General features: G+C 45.4%; 1 protein-coding gene across 3 annotated transcripts in view; it reads left to right on the top strand.

The window, feature by feature from the left end:
* The window catches only part of LOC121571515 (zinc finger MYM-type protein 4-like), a 43,029-nt gene that overhangs the window by 5,375 nt on the left and 14,453 nt on the right, over positions 1-23,201 (top strand). For all 3 annotated transcript variants that reach the window (XM_045221767.1, XM_041883013.2, XM_045221766.1), the window contains exons 5-18: positions 151-312; positions 488-539; positions 1,050-1,320; positions 1,628-1,805; positions 1,937-2,140; positions 2,402-2,552; positions 2,655-2,770; positions 2,953-3,129; positions 3,321-3,471; positions 3,586-3,758; positions 13,101-13,251; positions 17,426-17,560; positions 17,863-17,900; positions 18,378-18,513. In XM_045221767.1, coding sequence (XP_045077702.1) covers positions 151-312; positions 488-539; positions 1,050-1,320; positions 1,628-1,805; positions 1,937-2,140; positions 2,402-2,552; positions 2,655-2,770; positions 2,953-3,129; positions 3,321-3,471; positions 3,586-3,758; positions 13,101-13,251; positions 17,426-17,560; positions 17,863-17,900; positions 18,378-18,513 — 2,095 coding nt within the window. The remainder of the gene's footprint in view (positions 1-150; positions 313-487; positions 540-1,049; positions 1,321-1,627; positions 1,806-1,936; positions 2,141-2,401; positions 2,553-2,654; positions 2,771-2,952; positions 3,130-3,320; positions 3,472-3,585; positions 3,759-13,100; positions 13,252-17,425; positions 17,561-17,862; positions 17,901-18,377; positions 18,514-23,201) is intronic.

Genomic DNA, 23,201 nt, shown 5'->3' with positions numbered 1-23,201 from the left:
TGTGTAGGTCACCTAAATCATCAGAAAAATTGCCCCCCCTGAGAATTTTTTCAGGAGCCGCCACTGCCTGTAACCATTCACGTTAACTCACATGATTCCATCTACAATTCTTATTGAATGTTACATGCTGTTGTTCAATGTTCTCTGCAGTCAGCCCAGTCTGCCCAGCCGACAGCAGAGCCTGTGTCCACCAGCGCTGACACCATCTCCATGGTGAAGGTGAAAGATGAGCCAGTAGATGAGGAGTATGATCAGGCCCTGGCTCCAGCAGTCCTCACAGAGGGCGTCAAGGATGAACCAGACGCAGCAGAGGTACGGCATCTCTAAACTCACTGGCCAAGTTTTAACTGGACATTTCTATTGTCTGAGTTACATAAAAGTTGTCTATTGACATCAATGCATATAGTTCAAGCTGTGTGTGTATTTGAACCCAAATCCTGAATCCTGTGTGCATGTTAAATGTATGTCACCTTTTTGTTATTTACAGGAGTTGAAAATCAGTAACGTCTTCTCTGTGGGCGGCGCCCCTACCCCAATCGGTGAGTAGGGCACTTTGATATTTGTGCACATCAGGACACATTAGTGGTCGCTCAACGGTCAAAGCTCTAAGGGAGTGTTTCTTAATCATGGTCCTCGGGACCCAAATGGTTAGTGGAATCAAGTGTGTAGTGCTAGGGCAAAAACAGCATGTCTAGCTTTTATTTTGGTGATTGATAGTTCTCAAAGATTGTTCTTAAAAAAATATAGGTACATTATCTTTTCTACATACTTTATATCTGGTTTTAGGCGTTAAAGTTTACACGGAAAGCGTTTTTAACATCCCCAAAATTTGATTGACATCTCAACCTGAAAAAATGCTGAGGCGGCACGCACAAGGATTTCCATTGCAGAAAAATGTCTGGGCTGTGGAGTGGATCTTTATAGTCTACTGCAGGCTCTCAAAGAGCAACATTTGACTGACTACCACCTTATAGATGATACATTTCTCTCATACCCCCTTCCCTCAATCTCCACCCATCCTCTCATCCCTCTCCCTCTATTATCCACAGCCACATCCACGCCAGTAGCCGCCCTCTCCAAGACTGCAATGCCTGCCTTGGCCCCGGCCTCCTCCTCCATCCCTCCGCTGATCCCCATGGCTATGCGGGTGGCCTGCTCGGCCTGTAACAAGGTGTTGCTGAAGGGCCAAACAGCCTACCAGAGGAAGGGCTCCTCGGACCTCTTCTGCTCCACGTCCTGCCTCACCTCCTACAGCCCCCCGCCCGTCGTCAAGATGACTGCCCCCGGCCCGGCCAAGAAACCCTGCCACTACTGCCTCAAGTGAGTCCTGCTGTTGTCATGTCAATGGAGTAGCTATGTAGATAATGAATTAAGGAAAGATAAATGAATGTAAAATAAGAAGCCTTCTGACATTGCTAAACTGTAATTTATTGTTCTCCTGTGAATATATTCCAAACTGTTTCCAAAGGTTTTTACCAAACTAGCCCAACTCTATGATTCACATTTACTTCCACTGTGCTACCTTTTTCCACATGCATTTAAATGTAAAGCACTGTGAGCTAACTGACTGTAAAGAAAAATATGTTTATAGATCAATTATGTTGTTATGAACTTATCACCCCCTCAGGGAGATTGCTAACCCCAAGGACGTGATCACAGCTCCTGTGGACACCATGGGCACGGTGAAGGACTTCTGTAGCCAGACCTGCCTCTCCTCATTCAACTTCAAGAGGAACACTGCAGTCTCCACCCTCACCACCATGACTGGGGCCATCAAGTGCAGCATGTGCAAGAAGGCCTGCATTGTAAGGGACTTATGGTCTTTGAGTGTGTCAGTGTGGTAGTCGCTAGGAGTAACAACATTGGCAATATAAAAGTGGTGATGTCAGAGCTGACAGGGAAGTGAACAATCTGCTCCTTGTTCTCTCCCACACAGAGTAAACACGAGGTGATCTTCCAGGGCAGCATGCACAGGCTGTGCAGTGAGGTGTGCTTCACGCGCTTCCGCTCCACCAACAAGCTGTCCATGAACAGCTGTCAGAGCTGCAACAACTACTGCTACGGCAAGGTCACCGTGCTGGTCGTGCAGGGGGTCAATAAGACCTTCTGCAGCGCCGGCTGTGTCACCACCTTCAAACAGGTACGAATCTGATCCTTGAGATGCAGTCAGAAGAAGCTGTTGGACTGTAACTAGGGATGTTTCTAAAAACGTTACGATCTGTCAAATCATTGCTTCCGCCACCCTTGTTTTCTCAATTCCTCTCAAAGCTGTTCGGAGGAGGAGGTCCGAGGGAGGGACCTTGGATCTTCTCCTCCAGTACGTAAGAACCATCTACCTGTAAGTTAATGCAAGCAAAAGAAGTCACTCACTCTCCCTTTGTGGTCGGTCTGGTTTTTTCAGAAAGCTAAGAAGCATGTGGCATGTACTATGTGCCGCAACTTCCGCGCACCGGTGGAGATGGTTGAGAGCGCCGACTCTGACGGCAAGCTGGAGATGTTCTGCTCTACTGGCTGTGTTACAGCCCACAAAGTACAGACCGTCAGCTCCTCAGGTATAGCTAGGCTAACCACCTCTGCAACATATACACCTTACTCTCTCACTCACTCCTCACTCACTCACTCACATGCACTCTCCTTCTTTCGTGTCAACCCAGGTGCTCAGGTAGAGTGCAACGCTTGTGGTCAGAAGACGGTGCCCTCCTTCCACCTGGCCATGTCGGACGGCTCCATCCGGAACTTCTGCACCATGAACTGTGTCGTCACCTTTCAGGTAACTTAAGAGTAGAAATATTGAAAGGACGGCAACTTAATGACCTTCAATGATATTAATTGCGGCTCTAATAACACTTACTTTTGATATTTTACGCTTTGTTTATAAAACATACCCATGTACGCTGTACTTTGCTGTCCTGCACTGACACTACAATGTTATAATATTTCTGTGGCCTGTAGGATCAGTTCAATAAGAGCAACACCCAGAGTCAGATGAACGTGGCCCCGAGCACAGGGACCACAGCTCCCACCGCGGCCCCGGCCCAGACCAGGGACAGGGGATCCCAAGGGACCAGACTGCCCTGCTTCCAGTGCCACCGCCTCTTCTCCTCCAAGCCCGAGCTCATTCAGTTCAAGGTACCTATATGGTATTTAATTTCTCTCTCTATCTATCTCATTCTGTCACTTTTCTTTTTGCGTTTCCCTCTTCCTCCATTTTGTTGAACTCACACTCTCCCTCTCACAAACACAAATCCCCTCTATTTATGTTGACAACCTCGGTTAATGCTGCTATATAATTGATTTAATGTATGTCTGCAACCCTACAGGATAAGATGGTATTCCTCTGTTCAGTAAATTGCTCTGAGGAGTACAGAAAGATCAACTACGAGATGGCGCGCTGCGAGTACTGCAAGATTGAGAAGCCAGCCAAGGAGGTCAAGAGAATCAACAAGAGGGACTACAGCTTCTGCAGCGAAGGTGAGGAGGGAGATCCATACATGTCTTTAATAGGCCTGCTACTTACAGGAGTTTGCACCTTGGTGAATAAAGACCCATTTCCCTGTCTCTCCCTCTTCTCTCCTCCATACCCAGGCTGTAAGCTGCTCTACAAGCACGACCTGACCAAGCGCTGGGGGAAACACTGCAGAAACTGTGCCTACTGCGCCGCCACCGCGCAGAAGGCCATCACAGGCCAGTACGGAGGCAAGATGGAGGAGTTCTGCTCGGACGAGTGCAAGTCCCACTACACCCTGCTCTTCTGCCAGGTAAAGGAAGGAACCATGCTAAGGAACTGAACAAGACACCTAGGGCTCAATGAGGCTCAATACTTAGAAGCAGTCTTCTGTCGGTGTTTATCTCCTTTTCTTTTGATCTGAAACGGCTTAAATACAAACTTTTGTAGAAGACTTGTCTGAAAAGAATACCAGACATTTTGTTTAGATTGTTGTACAGTTCTCTCATATTAGTGCAGGTGGAAGGAAGAAGGTAGGGATAAGAAACCACATGATGAGTGAATTAATTGAACTTTCCAAATGGTACATCCTAAATGGCAGTTGGAATAGCTGTTTGCAGGGCAATTAGTATTAGTACTTCAGTCTCCCCTGTTTTCTCAGCGGCAGCTGTAAACGGCGGTCGTGTCAGCGGCGGTCTCGTCGCAAAACTAAGACCGCCGCCGAAACAAAGACGGTTCTTTGTTCTGCCGAGTTATTCGAGGATGGAAAGCGAGGAAGGCTCCACACCACTCTCACGAATATCTTACCTGGTTATTTTCAGATCTCATTTTGCTCTTTGGCATCTATGTGTGTGTGTGTTTTCTGTACCTGTTTGCTCCTTTCGCTGTAGGCTTTATAGACTCACCCCACCCCTTGGCTGCAACCCTTCTAATTTAGGTTGTGCGTGCAGGGTACTCTGTGGAATTCCTGTTCTCTTGCAGTGTTTGGAACAGCCGAAATGGGGTCAACAATGCAGAGTTCATCTCAGCCGATGCTGCCCTTAAGTCCTTTGACTTTTTGGCCCTGACTGAGACATGGATCACCCCAGAGAACACTGCCCCTCCAGCTGCTCTCTCTTCATCTGACTACATTTTCCCTCACAGCCCGAGAGCATCTGGTCATCGCGGTGGTGGCACAGGGCTACTAATTTCTCCTAAGTGGAGGTTTTCTCTTTTCTCCCCCTCTCACCTGTCCATCTCCTCATTTAAATGTCATGCTGTCACTGTCACTTGTCCACTCAAGCTTAACATTGATGTCATCTATCGCCCGCCAGGTGTCCTTAGAGAGTTCCTCAATGAGCTTGACACCTTGATGACTGTAAGTCGCTTTGGATAAAAGCGTCTGCTAAATGGCATATTATTATTATTATTATTGATAAGCTAATTTCCTGACGATGGCTCACCGCTCTTCGTACTTGGCAACTTCAACCTTCCGACGTCTGCCTTCGATTCTCTCTTTCCTCTCCTTGCCTCTGTTGTTATATAAACTCAGCAAAAAAAGAAAAGTCCCCTTTTCAGGACCCTGTCTTTCAAAGATAATTTGTAAAAATCCAAATAACTTCACATATCTTCATTGTAAAGGGTTTAAACACTGTTTCCCATGCTTGTTCAATGAACAATTAATGAACATGCACCTGTGGAACGGTCGTTAAGACACTAACAGCTTACAGATGGTAGGCAATTAAGGTCACAGTTATGAAAACTTAGGACACTAAAGAGGCCTTTCTACTGACTCTGAAAAACACCAAAAGAAAGATGCCCAGGGTCCCTGCTCATCTGCGTGAACGGATCTTAGGGATGTTGCAAGGAGGCATGAGGACTGCAGATGTGGCCAGGGCAATAAATTGCAATGTCCGTACTGTGAGACGCCCAAGACAGTGCTACAGGGAGACAGGACGGACAGCTGATCGTCCTTGCAGTGGCAGACCACGTGTAACAACACCTGCCCAGGATCGGAACATCCGAACATCACACCTGCGGGACAGGTTCAAGATGGCAACAACAACTGCTCGAGTTACACCAGGAACGCACAATCCTTCCATCAGTGCTCAGACTGTCCACAGTAGGCTGAGAGAGGCTGGACTGAGGGCTTGTAGGCCTGTTGTAAGGCAGGTCCTTATCATAAATCACCGGCAACAACGTCACCTATGGGCACAAACCCACCGTCACTGGACCAGACAGGACTAGCAAAAAGTGCTCTTCACTGACGAGTCGCTGTTTTGTCTCACCAGGGGTGATGGTCGGTTTCACATTTATCGTCGAAGGAATGAGCGTTACACCGAGGCCTGTATTCTGGAGCTTAATCGATTTGGAGGTGGAGGGTCCGTCATGGTCTGGGGCGGTGTGTCACAGCATCATCAGACTGAGCTTGTTGTCATTGCAGGCAATCTCAACGCTGTGCGTTACAGGGAAGACATCCTCCTCCCTCATATGGTACCCTTCCTGCAGGATCATCCTGACATGACCCTCCAGCATGACAGTGCCACCAGCCATACTGCTCGTTCTGTGCGTGATTTCCTGCAAGACAGGAATGTCAGTGTTCTGCCATGGCCAGCGAAGAGCCCGGATCTCAAACCCATTGTGCACGTCTGGGACCTGTTGGATCGGAGGGTGAGGGCTAGGGCCATTCCCCCCAGAAATGTCCGGGAGCTTGCAGGTGCCTTGGTGGAAGAGTGGGGTAACATCTCACAGCAAGAACTTGCAAATCTGGTGCAGTCCATGAAGAGGAGATGCACTGCAGTACTTCATGCAGCTGGTGGCCACACCAGATACTGACTGTTACTTTTGTTCAGGGGCACATTATTCAATTTCTGTTAGTCACATGTCTGTGGAACTTGTTCAGTTTGTCTGTTGTTGAATCTTGTTATGTCATACAAATATTTACACATTTTAAGTTTGCTGAAAATAAACGCAGTTGACAGTGAGAGGACGTTTCTTTTTTTGCTGAGTTTATTGTTTTGGTTGTACTTTTTACCCCTTGTGATATCCAATTGGTAGTTACAGTCTTGTCCCATCGCTGCAACTCCCGTGCGGACTCGGGATAGGCGAAGGTCGAGAGCCATGCATCCTCCGAAACACGACCCCACCAAGCCGCACTGCTTCTTGACACACTGCTCACTTAACCCGGAAGCCAGCCGCACCAATGTGTCGGAGGAAACACCGTACAGCTGGCGACCGAAGCCAGCGTGCATGCGGCCAGCCACCACAAGGAGTCGCTAGAGCGCGATGGGACAAGGACATCCCAGCCGGCCAAACCCTCCCCTAACCCGGACGACGCTGGGCCAATTGTGCGCAGCCTCATGGTTCTCCCGTTCGCGGCCTGCTGCGACACAGTCCGGGATTGAACCCGGATCTGTAGTGACGCCTCTAGCACTGATCAGTGCCTTAGACCGCTGCGCCATTCGGGAGGCCTCTTTTGACCACACCCTCTCCCAGTCCCCTCCCACTCACAAGGCAGGCGATACACTTGACCTCATCTTTACTAGAGGCGGTTTGCCTTCTAATCTCACAGCAACCCATCTCCAGGTCTCTGATCATGACTTTGTTTCCTTTTCTTTCTCCCTTTCCTCCAACCCACTCAGCCCCTACCCAGATGTTCATGCACCGTTGTAATCATCGCTTTCTCTCCCACTACTTCTATCCTAATCTCTCTTCTGCTAAATCCTTCTCCCTTGTGTCTCCTGATTTTGCATCTTCGACCCTACTCTCCTCCCTATCCACATCCTATGACTCGCACTGTCCCCTTTCCTCCCGACCGGCACGGGCCTCCGTGGCTGAGTGACTCATTGCAAGCTTACAGAACAGGGCTGCGGGCAGCTGAGCAAAAATGGAGGAACACTAAACTTCCGGAGGGCCTATCATCCTTTCCCTTCCTCCTCTCTACCTTCTCTTCCTCTGTATCCACTGCTAAAGCCTCTTTCTATCACTCTAAATTTCAAGTGTCTGTCTCTAACCCTAGGAAACTCTTTTCCACCTTCTCCTCCCTCCTTAATCCTCCACCCCCTCCCTCGTCCCTCTCTGCGGACGAGTTTGTCAACCACTTTGAAAAGAAAGTTGACGACATCCGTTCCTCATTCATTCCGCCTATAAATCCTACGACTATTAAGGTCCGGCCGCCCGACAACCTGCCCGCTCGACCCCATACCCTCCTCCCTTCTCCAGACCATCTCTGGAGACCTCCCGTTCCTCACTTCCCTTATGAACTCATTCCTGATCATTGGCTGCATCCCCTCAGACTTCAAAATGGCCAGAGTCACTCCCCTCCTCAAAAAGCCAACACTCTACTCCTCTGACGTCAAACTGCAGACCGGTATCCCTCCTTTCTTTTCTTTCCAAAACACTTGAGCGTGCTGTCTCTGACCAACTATCTCTCTCAGAATTATCTTCTTGACCCTAACCAGTCAGGCTTCAAGATGGGTCACTCAACCGAGACTGCTGTTCTGTGTCACGGCGGCTCTCCGCACTGCCAAAGCTGACTCTCTCCTCTGTTCTCATCCTCCTAGATCTGTCTGCTGCCTTGGACACCATGAACCATCAGATCCTCTTTCCACCCTCAGGGCTTGGCGTCTCAGGCTCTGCACGCTCTTGGATTGCATCTTACCTGGCAGGCCGCTCCTACCAGGTGACATAGAGAGGATCTGGTCCTCTGTAGCTCAGCTGGTAGAGCACGGCGCTTGTAACGCCAAGGTAGTGGGTTCGATCCCCGGGACCACCCATACACAAAAAAAAATGTATGCACGCATGACTGTAAGTCGCTTTGGATAAAAGCGTCTGCGAAATGGCATATTATTTATTATTATTATCTGTGTCTGTACCACTCTCACTACTGGTGTCCCCCAGGGCTCGCATCTAGGCCCTCTTCTCTCTATACACCAAGTCACTTGGCTCCGTCATATCCTCACATGGTCTTTCTTATCATTGCTATGAGGATGAAACTCAAGTACTTTTCTCCTTCACCCCTTCTGATACCCAGGTGATAATTTTAGCATTTTACCTGCCTACTTACCGTAGATCGCAAGCCAATAATAAGTCAATAGGGCTACCTGGCTAGCTACTAGTACTGTTAGCTAGCCAGATAGCCACGAAGAATTGACATAATATGCATTTTAGGTCATTTTTTTCCTATTAAACTATCTGGTTAGCTACATTATTATGATTCACATATACAGTGCCTTCGGAAAGTATTCAGACCCCTTCACTTTTTCCACATTTGGTTACATTACAGCCTTATTTTAAAATGTATTAAATAACAAATATCCTCAGCAATCTACACACAATACCCCATAATGACAAAGTGAAAACAGGTGTTTAGAAATGTTTGCAAATGTATTCTATTTTTTTTACAAATACCTTATTTACATAAGTATTCAGACCCTTTGGTATGAGACTCGAAATTGAGCTCAGGTGCATCCTGTCATCCTTGATATGTTTCAACAACTTGATTGGAGTTCACCTGTGGTAAAATTCAATTGATTGGACATGATTTGGAAAGGCACACACCTGTCTATATAAGGTCCCACAGTTGACAGTGCATGTCAGAGCAAAAACCTAGCCATGAGGCCGAAGGAATTGTAGAGCTCCGAGACAGGATCTGTGTCGAGGCACAGATCTGGGGAAGGGTACCAAAACATTTCTGCAGCATTGAAGGTCCCCAAGAACACATTGGCCTCCATCATTCTTAAATGGAAGAAGTTTGGAACCACCAAGACTCTTCTTAGAGTTGGCCGCCCGGCCAAACTGAGCAATCGGGGGGGAAGGGTTTTGGTCAGGGAGGTGACCAAGAACCCGATGGTCACTCTGACAGAGCTCTAGAGTTCCTCTGTGGAGATGGTTGTCCTTCTGGAAGGTTCTCCCATCTCTGCAGCACTCCACCAATCAGGCCTTTATGGTAGAGTGGCCAGACGGAAGCCACTCCTCCGTAAAAGGCACATGACAGCCCACTTGGAGTTTGCCAAAAGGCACCTAAAGATTCTCAGACCATGAGAAAAACAAGATTCTCTGGTCTGATGAAACCAAGATTGAACTCTTTGGCCTGAATGCCAAGCGTCACATCTGGAGGAAACCTGGCACCATCCCTATGGTGAAGCATGGTGGTGGTAGCATCATGCTGTGGGGATGTTTTTCAGCGGGACTGGGACTGGGAAACTAGTTAGGATCGAGGCAAAGATGAATGGCGCAAAGTACAGAGAGATCCTTGACGAAAACCTGCTCCAGAGCTCTCAGGACCTCAGACTGGGGCGAAGGTTCACCTTCCAACAGGACAATGACCCTAAGCACGTAGCCAAGACAACGCAGGAGTGGCTTCGGGACAGGTCTCTGAATGTCATTGAGTGACCCAGCCAGAGCCCGGACTTAAACCTGATCAAACATCTCTGAAGAGACCTGAAAATGGCTGTGCAGCAACGCTCCCCATCCAACCTGACAGAGCTTGAGAGGATCTGCAGAGAAAAATGGGAGAAACTCTCCAAATACAGGTGTGCCAAGCTTGTAGCGTCATACCCAAGAAGACTTGATGCTGTAATCGCTGCCAAAGGTGCTTCAACAAAGTACTGAGTAAAGGGTCTGAATACTTATGTAAATGTAGATATTTCAGTTATTTTATTTTTAATAAATTAGCAAAAATTTCTGAACCTGTTTTTGCTTTGTCATTATGGGGTATTGTGTGTAGATTGATGGGGGGGAAAAACAATTTAATCAATTTTAGAATAAGGCTGTAACCTAACAAAATGTGGAAAAAGTCAAGGGGTCTGAATACTTTCCCGAAGGCACTGTAGCTGACAGTTATGAAGTAAAACGGTTGCTTTGTGTATGTCTTGTTTAATTTCTACTGCCATTGTTGGCCTGGCTGGAAGACGGTTCAGTGAATGGGTACATCAATAGGGCTAACTGGCTAGCTAGCCATGAAGAATTGGTAGCTACCCACAAAATGTACATCTACCTTGTATGACATTAGTTTTAGGTCATTTTTGCCTGTTTATCTAGCTGGCTAGCTAGATTATTACGATTCACATATCTAGCTGATAGTTATGAAGTAAAACGTTTGCTTTGTGTATACAGTGGGGGAAAAAAGTATTTAGTCAGCCACCAATTGTGCAAGTTCTCCCACTTAAAAAGATGAGAGAGGCCTGTAATTTTCATCATAGGTACACGTCAACTATGACAGACAAAATGAGAAGAAAAAAATCCAGAAAATCACATTGTAGGATTTTTAATGAATTTATTTGCAAATTATGGTGGAAAATAAGTATTTGGTCAATAACAAAAGTTTCTCAATACTTTGTTATATACCCTTTGTTGGCAATGACACAGGTCAAACGTTTTCTGTAAGTCTTCACAAGGTTTTCACACACTGTTGCTGGTATTTTGGCCCATTCCTCCATGCAGATCTCCTCTAGAGCAGTGATGTTTTGGGGCTGTCGCTGGGCTACACAGACTTTCAACTCCCTCCAAAGATTTTCTTTGGGGTTGAGATCTGGAGACTGGCTAGGCCACTCCAGGACCTTGAAATGCTTCTTACGAAGCCACTCCTTCGTTGCCCGGGCGGTGGGTTTGGGATCATTGTCATGCTGAAAGACCCAGCCACATTTTATCTTCAATGCCCTTGCTGATGGAAGGAGGTTTTCACTCAAAATCTCACGATACATGGCCCCATTCATTCTTTCCTTTACACGGATCAGTCGTCCTGGTCCCTTTGCAGAAAAACAGCCCCAAAGCATGATGTTTCCACCCCCATGCTTCACAGTAGGTATGGTGTTCTTTGGATGCAACTCAGCATTCTTTGTCCTCCAAACACGATGAGTTGAGTTTTTACCAAAAAGTTATATTTTGGTTTCATCTGACCATATGACATTCTCCCAATCCTCTTCTGGATCATCCAAATGCACTCTAGCAAACTTCAGACGGGCCTGGACATGTACTGGCTTAAGCAGGGGGACACGTCTGGCACTGCAGGATTTGAGTCCCTGGCGGCGTAGTGTGTTACTGATGGTAGGCTTTGTTACTTTGGTCCCAGCTCTCTGCAGGTCATTCACTAGGTCCCCCCTGTGTGGTTCTGGGATTTTTGCTCACCGTTCTTGTGATCATTTTGACCCCACGGAGTGAGATCTTGCGTGGAGCCCCAGATCGAGGGAGATTATCAGTGGTCTTGTATGTATTCCATTTCCTAATAATTGCTCCCACAGTTGATTTCTTCAAACCAAGCTGCTTACCTATTGCAGATTCAGTCTTCCCAGCCTGGTGCAGGTCTACAATTTTGTTTCTGGTGTCCTTTGACAGCTCTTTGGTCTTGGCCATAGTGGAGTTTGGAGTGTGACTGTTTGAGGTTGTGGACAGGTATCTTTTATACTGATAACAAGTTCAAACAGGTGCCATTAATACAGGTAACGAGTGGAGGACAGAGGAGCCTCTTAAAGAAGAAGATACAGGTCTGTGAGAGCCAGAAATATTGCTTGTTTGTAGGTGACCAAATACTTATTTTTTCTCAATTTGTCTGTCATAGTTGACGTTTACCTATGATGAAAATTACAGGCCTCTCTCATCTTTTTAAGTGGAAGAACTTGCACAATTGGTGGCTGACTAAATACTTTTTTCCCCCACTGTATCTTGGAAGAAGGTTCAGTGAATGGGGAGGTGAGTGAGGTAATACAGTAGGGGGAGTGAGAGTGCTTGTCAAATGTATTGTTTTATGCATTCTCCACACTCTCTTCCTCACAAGAACATACTCGAGAACGTGGTCAGAGAATGCACTCGGCGCATGAGCGTGTGGAGCACAGTAGTATGCATATTAAGGAAAAACACCCTGTATTTTATCTGCAAACATCAAAGCAGTGACTCGTTCATTCTCTACAACATCCTTAGAGTACGACCCTACCTCACACAGGAAGCAGCACAGGTCCTAGTCCATCTCCCGTCTGGACTACTGCAACTCGCTGTTGGCTGGGCTCCCCGCTTGTGCCATCAAACCCCTTCAATTTATCCAGAATGCTGCAACCTGCCTGGTGTTCAACCTTCCCATGTTCTTCCATGCCACCCCGCTCCTCCCCACACTCTATTGGCTTCTGGTGGAAACTTGCATCCACTACAAGACCATGGTACTTGTTTACGGAGCAGCAAGAGGAACTGCTCCTCCTTACCTTCAGGCTATGCTCAAACCCTTCATCCCAACCCGAGCACTCCATTCTGCCACCTCTGGTCTCTTGGCCCTCCCACCCCTACGGGAGGGCAGCTCCCGCTCAGCCCATTCCAAGCTCTTCTCTGTCCTGGCACCCCAATGGTGGAACCAGCTTCCCCCTGAAGCTAGGATAGCGGAGTCCCTGCCAATCTTCTGAAAACATCTGAAACCCTACCTCTTCAAAGACGAAACTTTTGTGAACTAACACTCTCACTTTACTTCCCACCCCCCCTACTAGCGCTGACTTTGCTGATAGCTACTTTGAGGAAACATTTACTTACTATGACTGTGATATGTGGTTGTCACAACTAGCTATCTTTAAGATGAATGGACTAACTGTATGTCGCTCTGGATAAGAGCGTCTGCTAAATGACTAAAATGTAAATATAAATTCTTACTCTGAGGTACTCTAACTGCTATGTCTACATCTTGATTTTTGCTTCTCAGGTGGCCAAGTGTGACGCGTGTGAGCGCCAGGGGAAGCTGATTGAGACCCTGCCGATGCTGGGCGAGGTGAAGCACTTTTGCAACCTCCAGTGTCTGCTCGACTTCTGCAGCCTGCAGACCCAGAACCAGGGCAAGCCCCAGGGCCAAAAGGGTAGGACTTATATAATATGTTATAGCACATTGTAATGTTTCATCATAGGGTGTAATGTTTCATCATGTCATTGTGTTTTGGATTATTTCTTTATATTTAACATGTCATTGTGTTGCCTGCCACAGCTCATGTTTTGGAAATAGAGGTACACATAATGTCATACAGACTTGGAGTCGTCGTCCCCCCCCTTAAACCTTTTGCTGGTAAAAATAGGAATTACTTGAGATTAATTCTGTTCTGACTAGCCTACATCCACCTGTATATCACAGTAAAGAAAAGACAACATAACACTGTGTTCTACAGCAGTGGTTGTCAACTGGTTTTGCATCGGGACCCAAATTGAACCAGTTTGTCTCAGTCGCGACCCAATATTCGCATCGCGATAAAGAAATCGCCAAAATACAATCTGGAAAACTATTTTTAATGCTATATTGATAATAAATGTAGCAATTATATGACAAGGGGACAACTCAATATTAGGAAGGTGTTTCTAATGTTTGGTATACTCAGTACCTATAGAAAGTCTACACCTCCTTGAACTTTTTTCACATTTTGTTGCGTTACCAAGTGGGATTAAAATAGATATAATTGTAATTTTTTGACATTGATCTACACAAAATACTCCATAATGTCAAAGTGAAAAGAAAATTCTACACATTTTGACAAATTAATACAAATGTAATAACTGAAATGTAGTCGTTGCATAAGTATTCACCCCCTTTGTTTATGCAAGTGTAAATTAGTCCAGAAGTAAAAATGTTGCTTACAAATCACAAGTTATATGGACTCACTCTGTGTGAAATAATAGGTGTTGATATAATTTTTTTATGTGACTACCCCTTCCTCTGTCCCCATACATACAACATCTGTAAGGTCCCTCAGTGAAGTATTGAAATTCAAGCACAGATTAAACTACAAAGACCAGGGAGCTTTTTGAAAGCCTCATAAAGAAGGGCAGGGATCGGTAACAATAACAAATCATACATTGAATATATCTTTAAGCATGGTCAAGTTAATAATTATGCTGTGGATGATGTATTAAACCACCTAGACACATAAAAAATGCAGTCGTCCTTCTGAACATAGACATATGCATACAAACACATGATAACATACGCACTATACACACATGTACACATGGATTTTGTGTTATAGATATGTGGTAGTAGAGTAGAAGCCTGAGGGCACACACTTAATATGTTGTGAAATCTGTTATGAATGTATTGTAATGTTTTTAAAATGTATAACTGCCTTAATTTTGCTGGACCCCAGGAAGAGTATGGGGATCCATAATAAATACAAACTGAGCTTCGGGACAGGAATGAAACTCCTTAGGGATTTCACCATGATTTCACCATTGGTGATTTTAAAGCAGCTACAGTGTTCAATGGCTGTGGGGAGAAAACTGAGGATGGATCAACATTGTAGTGACTCCACAATAATGACCTAAATTAAAGTGAAAAAAATAATACAGACAAAAAATATTCCAAAACATGCATATGTATGCAACAAGGTACTGATGTAATACTGTAAAAAGATAAAAATAAAAATAAAAAAACACTGCAAAGGAATACACTTTTTGGCCTAAATGCAAAGCCTTATGTTTGGGGAAAATCCACAACACATCACTGAGTAACTGCTTTTTTTTTTTGTCAAGCATGGTGGTGGCTGCATCATGTTATGGGTATGCTTGACAGGATGAGAAGAAACAGGATGGAGCGAAGCACAGACAAAATCCTTGAGAACCTGCTACAGTCTGCTTTACACCAGACACTGGGAGAGGAATCCAGCTTTCAGCAGAACAACAACCTACAACACAAAGCCAAATCTATACTGGAGTTTCTTTCCAAGAAGACAGGGAATGTTCCTGAGTGGCCAAGTTACAGTTTTGACTTAAATCTGCTTGAAAATGTATGGCAAGACTTGACAGTTGCCGTATAGCCATGATCCCCAACACCTTGAGCTTGAAGAATTTTGAAAATAATAATGGTCAAATATAGGCGATATGCACAGTCGAGCATGACGTATTTCCGGTTAAATCTCAGGATGGATGTAAACTTCCGGTTATCGTAGAATGCTGTGCTACCGTATGCTAGCATTGAATGCTTGTCGTCGAAAACATCCGAAACGGTTAATTTTCGTTGTTGTTGTTGTTTATCTTAATGTTTATGTTAATGTTTTTACTTGTAATACTTCGTCTTTACTTATAACACGATGACGTGTAAACGTACGAAAGTGTCCTTTCAAAAACGGGATGACCGCTCTTCCAGCCATCACTGCTGTGTGCCGCAATGTACAGTGTCTGGCAGATGCAATTCTTCTGTTTAGTTTTTTTTTACTTTTCCCAAAGACAGTGAATTACATAAACGGTGGGTGATTAACATTCGACGAGTCAACTTTCTTACAACAAACACACAAGTCTGCAGCCGACACTTTCTAAGTGAAGATGTGATAGAGCCTCCGACTCCAGCTGGGCGCAGACGTCTGAAGAAGGGAGCTGTTCCAGTGCTGTTTCAATGGAACCATTGTTCGTGGTTTATGCCACTTCTGCTCTGTTTAAGTGCACGAAAGTACAGGAGGGACGACAGACATGCCACATTCTGAGTAATGGGCAGTCTGGTATAGTAATGCAACCAAATGATTGCATATGCCACACAGGAACAGTAGCTTTTAACAAGCACAACTGGCTGTGAATCACGCAATGTCATCTGAAATACACAGAAGCATAATTTAATGGGTTTTGAAAGACGAGGGTCTACAGAAGGAGCAAAACTTGTTCTTTCTACTTTTTACTGGTGTAAGCAACTTATCTACTGTCTTGTCACTTTTGTGCTTTCTGCATCACTTTCCTACTGTCTTGCACCACTTGGCTATACTGTCTCCCACCACTTACCTATTGTCCATTTGCCATTTACCTACCTTCAAACAGTATTGGCAGAGCAGTAGGTGAGTGGTGCAACATTGTAGCCTAGTACCAATTTGAAGAATAGCTGAGTGGAATATGTTACTGTCATTGCAGTCATCAAGTCAGGAAAAAGTAGTAATCTCATTATTGTTTACATTTCAAACCAAACTCCAATTTGTTTACAACAGACCCAACAACAAAGCATGGCAATTCCCACTCAGCTACCCTGGTCTGTATTAGGCTACCACTGTTCAGCTATCGTGAAAACCACTAAAGTTCTAAAGTGTTCTCTTAGCAATGGCAATCAAAGCTGTGGTAACATTAAACGAGTAAAACATGTGTTGAACGGAACCTTGAACAAGTTCAACAGAACTTTGAACGTGTCACTTAATCTAGTCCTACTCTCAGCTGGTGTGGTGGCTTTAGTTTCTTCATTGAGCGGTAGCAGTGGGCTCTCACAGAGATCTCATTTGTAGCCCTGTTTTTACCTGATACTTTCATAAAAGTACAAACACATGAAGTGAGAGGTATATACACACGATTAAACTTTATTTAAAGCATGATTAACCTGAAGCAGGACGGAGTCATGACTTAAAACACCAAAGCAAGGCTTCTAGCTCAGGCTAGCTAGCGTTAGCATATTACCTTCAAAGTTGCAAAGAAAAGAAGAAACGTAAAATGTGAAGCCTTTATCCAGTTTGCTACGTGGTGTCGTACTGGATGTCCGGACGACCCTCCGTATATCATTAACAGATACTTTAGGCAACTCCAGCAAACACCTTGTAAACTTCATCTCTGCCATCATAGCGGTCTACTGTCACTGTCTGTTTTTTTCCGGTAACCGGAAATGCCCAGGCATCCTTACGCCAATGCGGAAGTGATGCGTGCATCGAGCCTATTGCACAATACAGGAGTGCAAAGCTCTGAGGCTTACCCAAGAAGAGTCACAGCTGTAATCGCTCCTAACGTTGTCTTCTAACATGTATTGACTCAGGGAGGTGAATACTTATCTAATCAAGGTATATCAGTGTTTTATTTTTAATAATCTTTATAAAATGTTATAATATTTCTTCCACTTTGACATTTAGAGTATTTTGTGTAGATCGTTGACAAAAAACGTACAAATCCATTTTAATCCCACTTTGTAACACAATAAAATGGGAAGAAATCCAAGGGGGGTGTAGACTTTCTATAGACACTGTATAACGATTGCAACATTTCTCACTATCATTCTCTCTCATTCTTTGTCTCTTCCACTCATCCTTCCAGTGGCCATCTCAATCGCTCCATCCCCCTCCAATACTACCACTGCTACGAGCATGTCTGATCCAGTCATCGCCAATGTAGTCTCACTAGCCAGCTCCCCCATTGGCCAGCCCAACTACACCACTACTGCACTGCAAGGTATGCGCACACAGACTCGGTTACCAGTTAAATACTATTTGCTGTATACACACTGGTATACAGACAAGGTGTTGTACACTATTAAGTGTAACCGGAGAGTGTTCAACCAGAGAGTGTTGATTCATCAGTAAATGTCTTTGAATAGGGTTAAATTGTTGTTGTTAATAGCGTAGCCTGTTGACACCCATTAAGGTGCAGGTTAATTACAGATGATTTTAGATTGATCAATGATCTCATTAGCAGACCTGACTGACTGGCTGTGGTGTTTTTATACTGACTCATGTTCTGTTGCGTCATCACAGGGACTGTTCAAAGCAGACATGTGAAGTATGTTGGAAATGTAAGTTGTGCATATGTTCTTTTTGTGTCAAGAACTGCAACACTGCTGGGTTTTTCACGCTCAACAGTTTCCTGTATGTATCAAGAATGGTCCACCACCCAAAGGACATCCAGCAAACTTGGCACAACCTTCAGAAGCTTTGGAGTCACCATAGGCCAGTTTCCCTGTGGAATGCTTTCAACACGAGTCCATTCCCCGACAAATTGAGGCTGTTCTGAGGGCAAGGGTGGGGGGATGTGCAACTCAATATTAGAAAGGTGTTCCTAATGAAAAAAGCCTTTGATATTGTTCCACTAATTGGTCTTTTGACCAATCAGATCAGATATTTTGAAAATAATTGGGCAAAAGATCAGAATTTGGCTCACTGTGTAAACGCAGCCTAAGTCCTGTATTTATGTCAATGGGAAACTAAGTGAAATTCAAGTGGAATTAGGTTTGGCTCATGGTTACTAACAGTCTGTCTTCATTGTGTGGCAGGCCAGCACACAGACACAGGCTCCTCGGGCCCCTCCACCCAAGGCTCAGAAGAACAAGGCCCTGCTCTGTAAACCCATGGTCCAGAACAAGGGCATCATGTGTAAACCCAACTTCACCACCACAGGGTGCCAGACAGGTACAACACCATACACACACAGCCTATATACCACACGCACTACTTGTATTTATGTGCACACAAGAAAATACAAAACAATATGAAGGTTTAAAAGGTAAACAAACTATGATAGGCCATTGAATACATACACTATACATACAAAAGTAAGTGGACACCCCTTCAAATTAGTGGAATCAGCTATTTCAGCCACACATATCCATGCAATCTCCATAGAGAAACATTGGCAGTAGAATTAGGTCCCCTGTAGCTCAGTTGGTAGAGCATGGTGCTTGCAACGCCAGGGTTGTGGGTTCGTTTCCCACGGGGGACCAGTATGAAAATGTATGTACTCACTTAACTGTAAGTCGCTCTGGATAAGAGCGTCTGCTAAATGACTAAAATGTAAATGTACATCATACAGTACATTTCACAAAATAATAGAATGGCCTTACTGAAGAGCTCAGTGACATTCAACGTGGCACCGTCATAGGATGCCACCTTCCCAACAAGGCAGTTCATCACATTTCTGCCATGCTAGAGCTGTCCCGGTCAACTGTAAGTGCTGTTAATGTCTAGTGGAAATATCTAAGTGCAGCAACGGCTCAGCCGCGAAGTGGTAGGCCACAAGCTCACAGAACGGGACCGCCGAGTGCTGAAGCGCGTAGAAATTGTCTGTCCTCACTTGCAACACTCACTACCGAGTTCCAAACTGCCTCTGGAAGCAACGTCAACACAATAACTGTTCGTCGGGAGCTTCATGAAATGGGTTTCCATGGCCGAGCAGTCGCACACAAGCCGAAGATCACCATGCGCAATGCCAAGCGTCGGCTGGAGTGGTATAAAGCTTGCCGCCATTGGACTCTGGAGCATTGGAAATGCGTTCTCTGGAGTGATGAATCACGCTTCACCATCTGGCATGTGGTCCTCTGTAGCTCAGCTGGTAGAGCACGGCGCCTGTAACGCCAAGGTAGTGGGTTCGATCCCCGGGACCACCCATACACAAAAATGTATGCACGCATGACTGTAAGTCGCTTTGGATAAAAGCGTCTGCTAAATGGCATATTATTATTATTGTTATTATTATTCCGGGTACGAATCTGGGTGTAGCGGATGCCAGGAGAATGCTACCTGCCTGAATGCATATTGCCAACTGTAAAGTATGGTGGAAGAGGAATAATGGTTTGGGGCTGTTTTTCATGGTTCTAGTGAAGGGAAATCTTAACACTACAGCATGCAATGACATTCTAGACGATTCTGTGCTTCCAACTGTTACGACCCGGCTCAAGTTCGTAACAAAAGGGAGACACGTGGAGACAAGGAGTACTCAAAGTATATATTTATTAATTAAAATAAACTAAATCAAATAACAATGGTGTGTGTAATCAGTAATCAGTAGTGTACGTGAGTGTTTGCATGCATAAATGTAATATGGAAAAGTGTTGAAAAAGTGCCAAAGCAAACAACCCAAAAAAGCCTCAAAAAATATCACAACCAAGATCAAAGTATCTGCCTGGAGAGAGTCTCCCCAATGAATGTGGAAGAGGTCCATTTATCCTGGGACACACCCGGCCCAGGTGTTTCCCATGTAGCTGACGACCCCCAACTCCGCCCACCGGCATCCTAATAAGGAAACAAGAGCAAAGAGAGAATACGGCAGACAGAGTGGGAGGGTCGTCACACCCATAAGACCGGGGACCAACAAGGACCCCGGCCCAACGCACCAGCCTTAGCTTTCAGCAAATCTGTCAAGGGAGCGACCACAGTAGAGAAGTTCCTACAAAAACCACGATAATACCCAATCATTCCCAAGAAACGCATCTGTCCTTTTTAGTAGTTGGTAGTGAAAAAGCATCAATAGCTACCACTTTAGCCCGAACAGGACGCACTTCACCCTGCCCAACCACCTTTCCAAGGTATGTCACAGTCGCCTGAGCAAACTCACATTTAGCCAAATTTATCGTGAGACGACCCGCAGCCAGACGTTCGAACAAGGGCTTGAATACGGGACAGATGTTCCTCCCAAGTATCTGCATATCACTACATCGTCCAGATAAACAGCGCACCCGGCCAGACCAGAGACAACCCTGTTCATAAGTCGCTTGAAAAGTTGCAGGCGACATTACGCAGCCCGAACTCATAACCGAATCGAGTACAGACCAAAAGGTGTAATAAAGGCAGAATTTCACGTGCCCTACTCGCCAGTGGCACCTGCCAATAGCCCTTTAACAGGTCAAATTTGCTCACAAACTTAGCTGCGCCGACTTGATCAACGCAGTCCTCCATCCGAGGAAGAGGAAATGAATCCGGCTTAGTGACATCGCGTTTACCTTACGGTAGTCCGTACAAAATCTGTTTGTTCCATCCGATTACTGACCAAGATACAGGGAGAAGCCCAACTGAGAAAAAGAAGGCTCTGCTATTTTACTCTCCAGCATGTACCTGACCTCAGCATCCAGACAACGCAGTTTCTCTGAAGAAACTCTATAGAACCGCTGACGAATGGGGTCAGCATCTCCAATGTCAATATCATGTTCTATTAAGTTTGTACGTGTTGGTGTATCAGAAAACAACCCTGGAAATCTCCGAATCAGACCCACCATCTCTTTCCGCCCATCAACAGGTAGATGAGTAAGAAGACTATCTAAAATCTCCAGTGTCTCTGAATTCTTCAATCTACCCTGCAGTATGCAATCGCTCGGGACCAGAAACATCTTCCTGCTCCTGCACAGACCCTAGCATGACCAGAATCCAGGGAATAAACAGTATCAGCCAAAAGAACAAGCCTTACCGTCCTCTGTAGACTCCCCCTGTTCAGTCTCAGAGGAACGTGCATAATAGGGTTTTAACAAATTTATATGGCACAGTTGATGTGCTTTCCTCCGTTCTGGAGTGGCAACTAGATAATTTTGCTCAGTGTCCTGGCGCACCACTGTATATGGACCTTGAAACTTGGCTTGAAAAGGAGAACCAACAATTGGCAGCAGAGCCAGAACCTGATCACCTGACTAAAGTGACGAGGCTCAGCTCACGATCATATATGCTCTTCATCCTGTCCCTGTGAAGATGATAGCTTCTCTTAGCCATTTCACCAGCGGCTGCCAAGCGTCTGGAAAAATCACACACATATGATAACAGGGACTGAGGAGGCTCGGGAGACTTCCAGTCATCCTGGAGAACAGATAAAAGCCCACGCACCTTATGTCCAAACACTAGGTCATTTGGGCTAAAACCTGTGCTCTCCTGTGAAACCTCCCCCTAGCAGCTAACAGTAACCAAGGCAACCCCCTCCTCCCAATCCTTATCCATCTCAGTACAATAAGATCTCAACAAAGACTTAAGCGTTTGATGGAAACGTTCCAGTGCTCCTTGACTTTGGGCATGATAAGCGCTAGCCAAGTTGTGTTTAATATGGTTGTTGGAGAACCTGTCCAAAGAGATTAGAGGTGAAATTAGATCCTTCATCACTTTGAATGACCTTAGGGATTCCAAACAGTGAGAAAACTGAGTCAAAGCTTTTAACACAGACTTAGTGTGATAGACCTGAGGAGGATAGGCAGCAGGAAACCTAGTGGTCTGACACATCACAGTCAACAAATAATTACTACCCTTTCTGGAACGAGGCAGAGGACCAACACAGTCAATAATCAGATACTCAAAAGGTTACTGAGTACAGGAATAGGGAACAGTGGTACCCGGCTTAATAGCTTGATTAGGTTTACCAGTTAATTTGACAGGTGTGACAAGTTTTGATGAAATCAGAAACATCCCTCTTTAATCTTGGCCAAAAAAATGTCGTAATATGCGATTGTAGGTTTTTCTCACACCCATATGCCCAGCAACGTCGTTGTGAGAAGTTGTCAGACTTCATCACGAAGCTTAACTGGTACCACAACCTGACTAATCGCCTCCCCCAGAAAACAACTACCATGAGACATCCACTTTCTCATCAGGACCTCCTCTTGGAGAAAATAGCCTGTGCGACATCTCCCCAACTGTTCCACAGACACAATTTGGTCCCGCAACTCTTCTAATGTAGGGTCAGTCCGTTGCTTTCGATTAAATCGGAGCGGATACAGATAACGGGATAACAGGGAAAACAGTAACAGACTTCTTTATGGTATTCTCGTTAGTGCAAGCCTCCGTGACCAGGTCGCTGTGGATCATAGAACGCGTCACTGCACACGCGAGAAAACACCTCTGGGAAATTCTCGCACTCTCATCAGAATCCCTATAATTGACGGGGCAGTGGAAACCACTAAAGATGGAGACACGATAGGCCACACACGCTCCCCAGCCAAAGTTATTTAGGATCACGCCAATACCCTCACAGGCAATGAAGGATGACCCCCACAACAACCTCACCTTTCACCAGTCCACAATCCAACATCAGTTTATGCAATGGAACTGACAGAGTGTTCAAACCTATTCCCCTGATTAGAACACTATTCCCCGAATCAGTCTCCCGTGAGAGAAGGGTAAACACAGACTCCAACACAAATGATTCAGAGGCACCTGTGTCTCTTAGGATCTTTACTGGCACTAGGTTCTTACTTCCTACCACCTAGACACAAAACCCTCCGTACTCGAAAGGTAAATAGTCGGGATCAATATAACCCTTCACCTGGCTCCGGGCAGGAGAGCAATGCGTCATGAGTGAACTGATGTGGAACAGGCGCGGCTAACGCTGCAGGCCTCGGATTTACCATAAG

The sequence above is a fragment of the Coregonus clupeaformis genome, chromosome 8, assembly GCF_020615455.1.
Source record: "Coregonus clupeaformis isolate EN_2021a chromosome 8, ASM2061545v1, whole genome shotgun sequence".
Lineage (NCBI taxonomy): Eukaryota > Metazoa > Chordata > Actinopteri > Salmoniformes > Salmonidae > Coregonus > Coregonus clupeaformis.
Note: the sequence above shows the minus strand (reverse complement) of the source record. Positions and strands in the feature narration are given on the sequence as shown.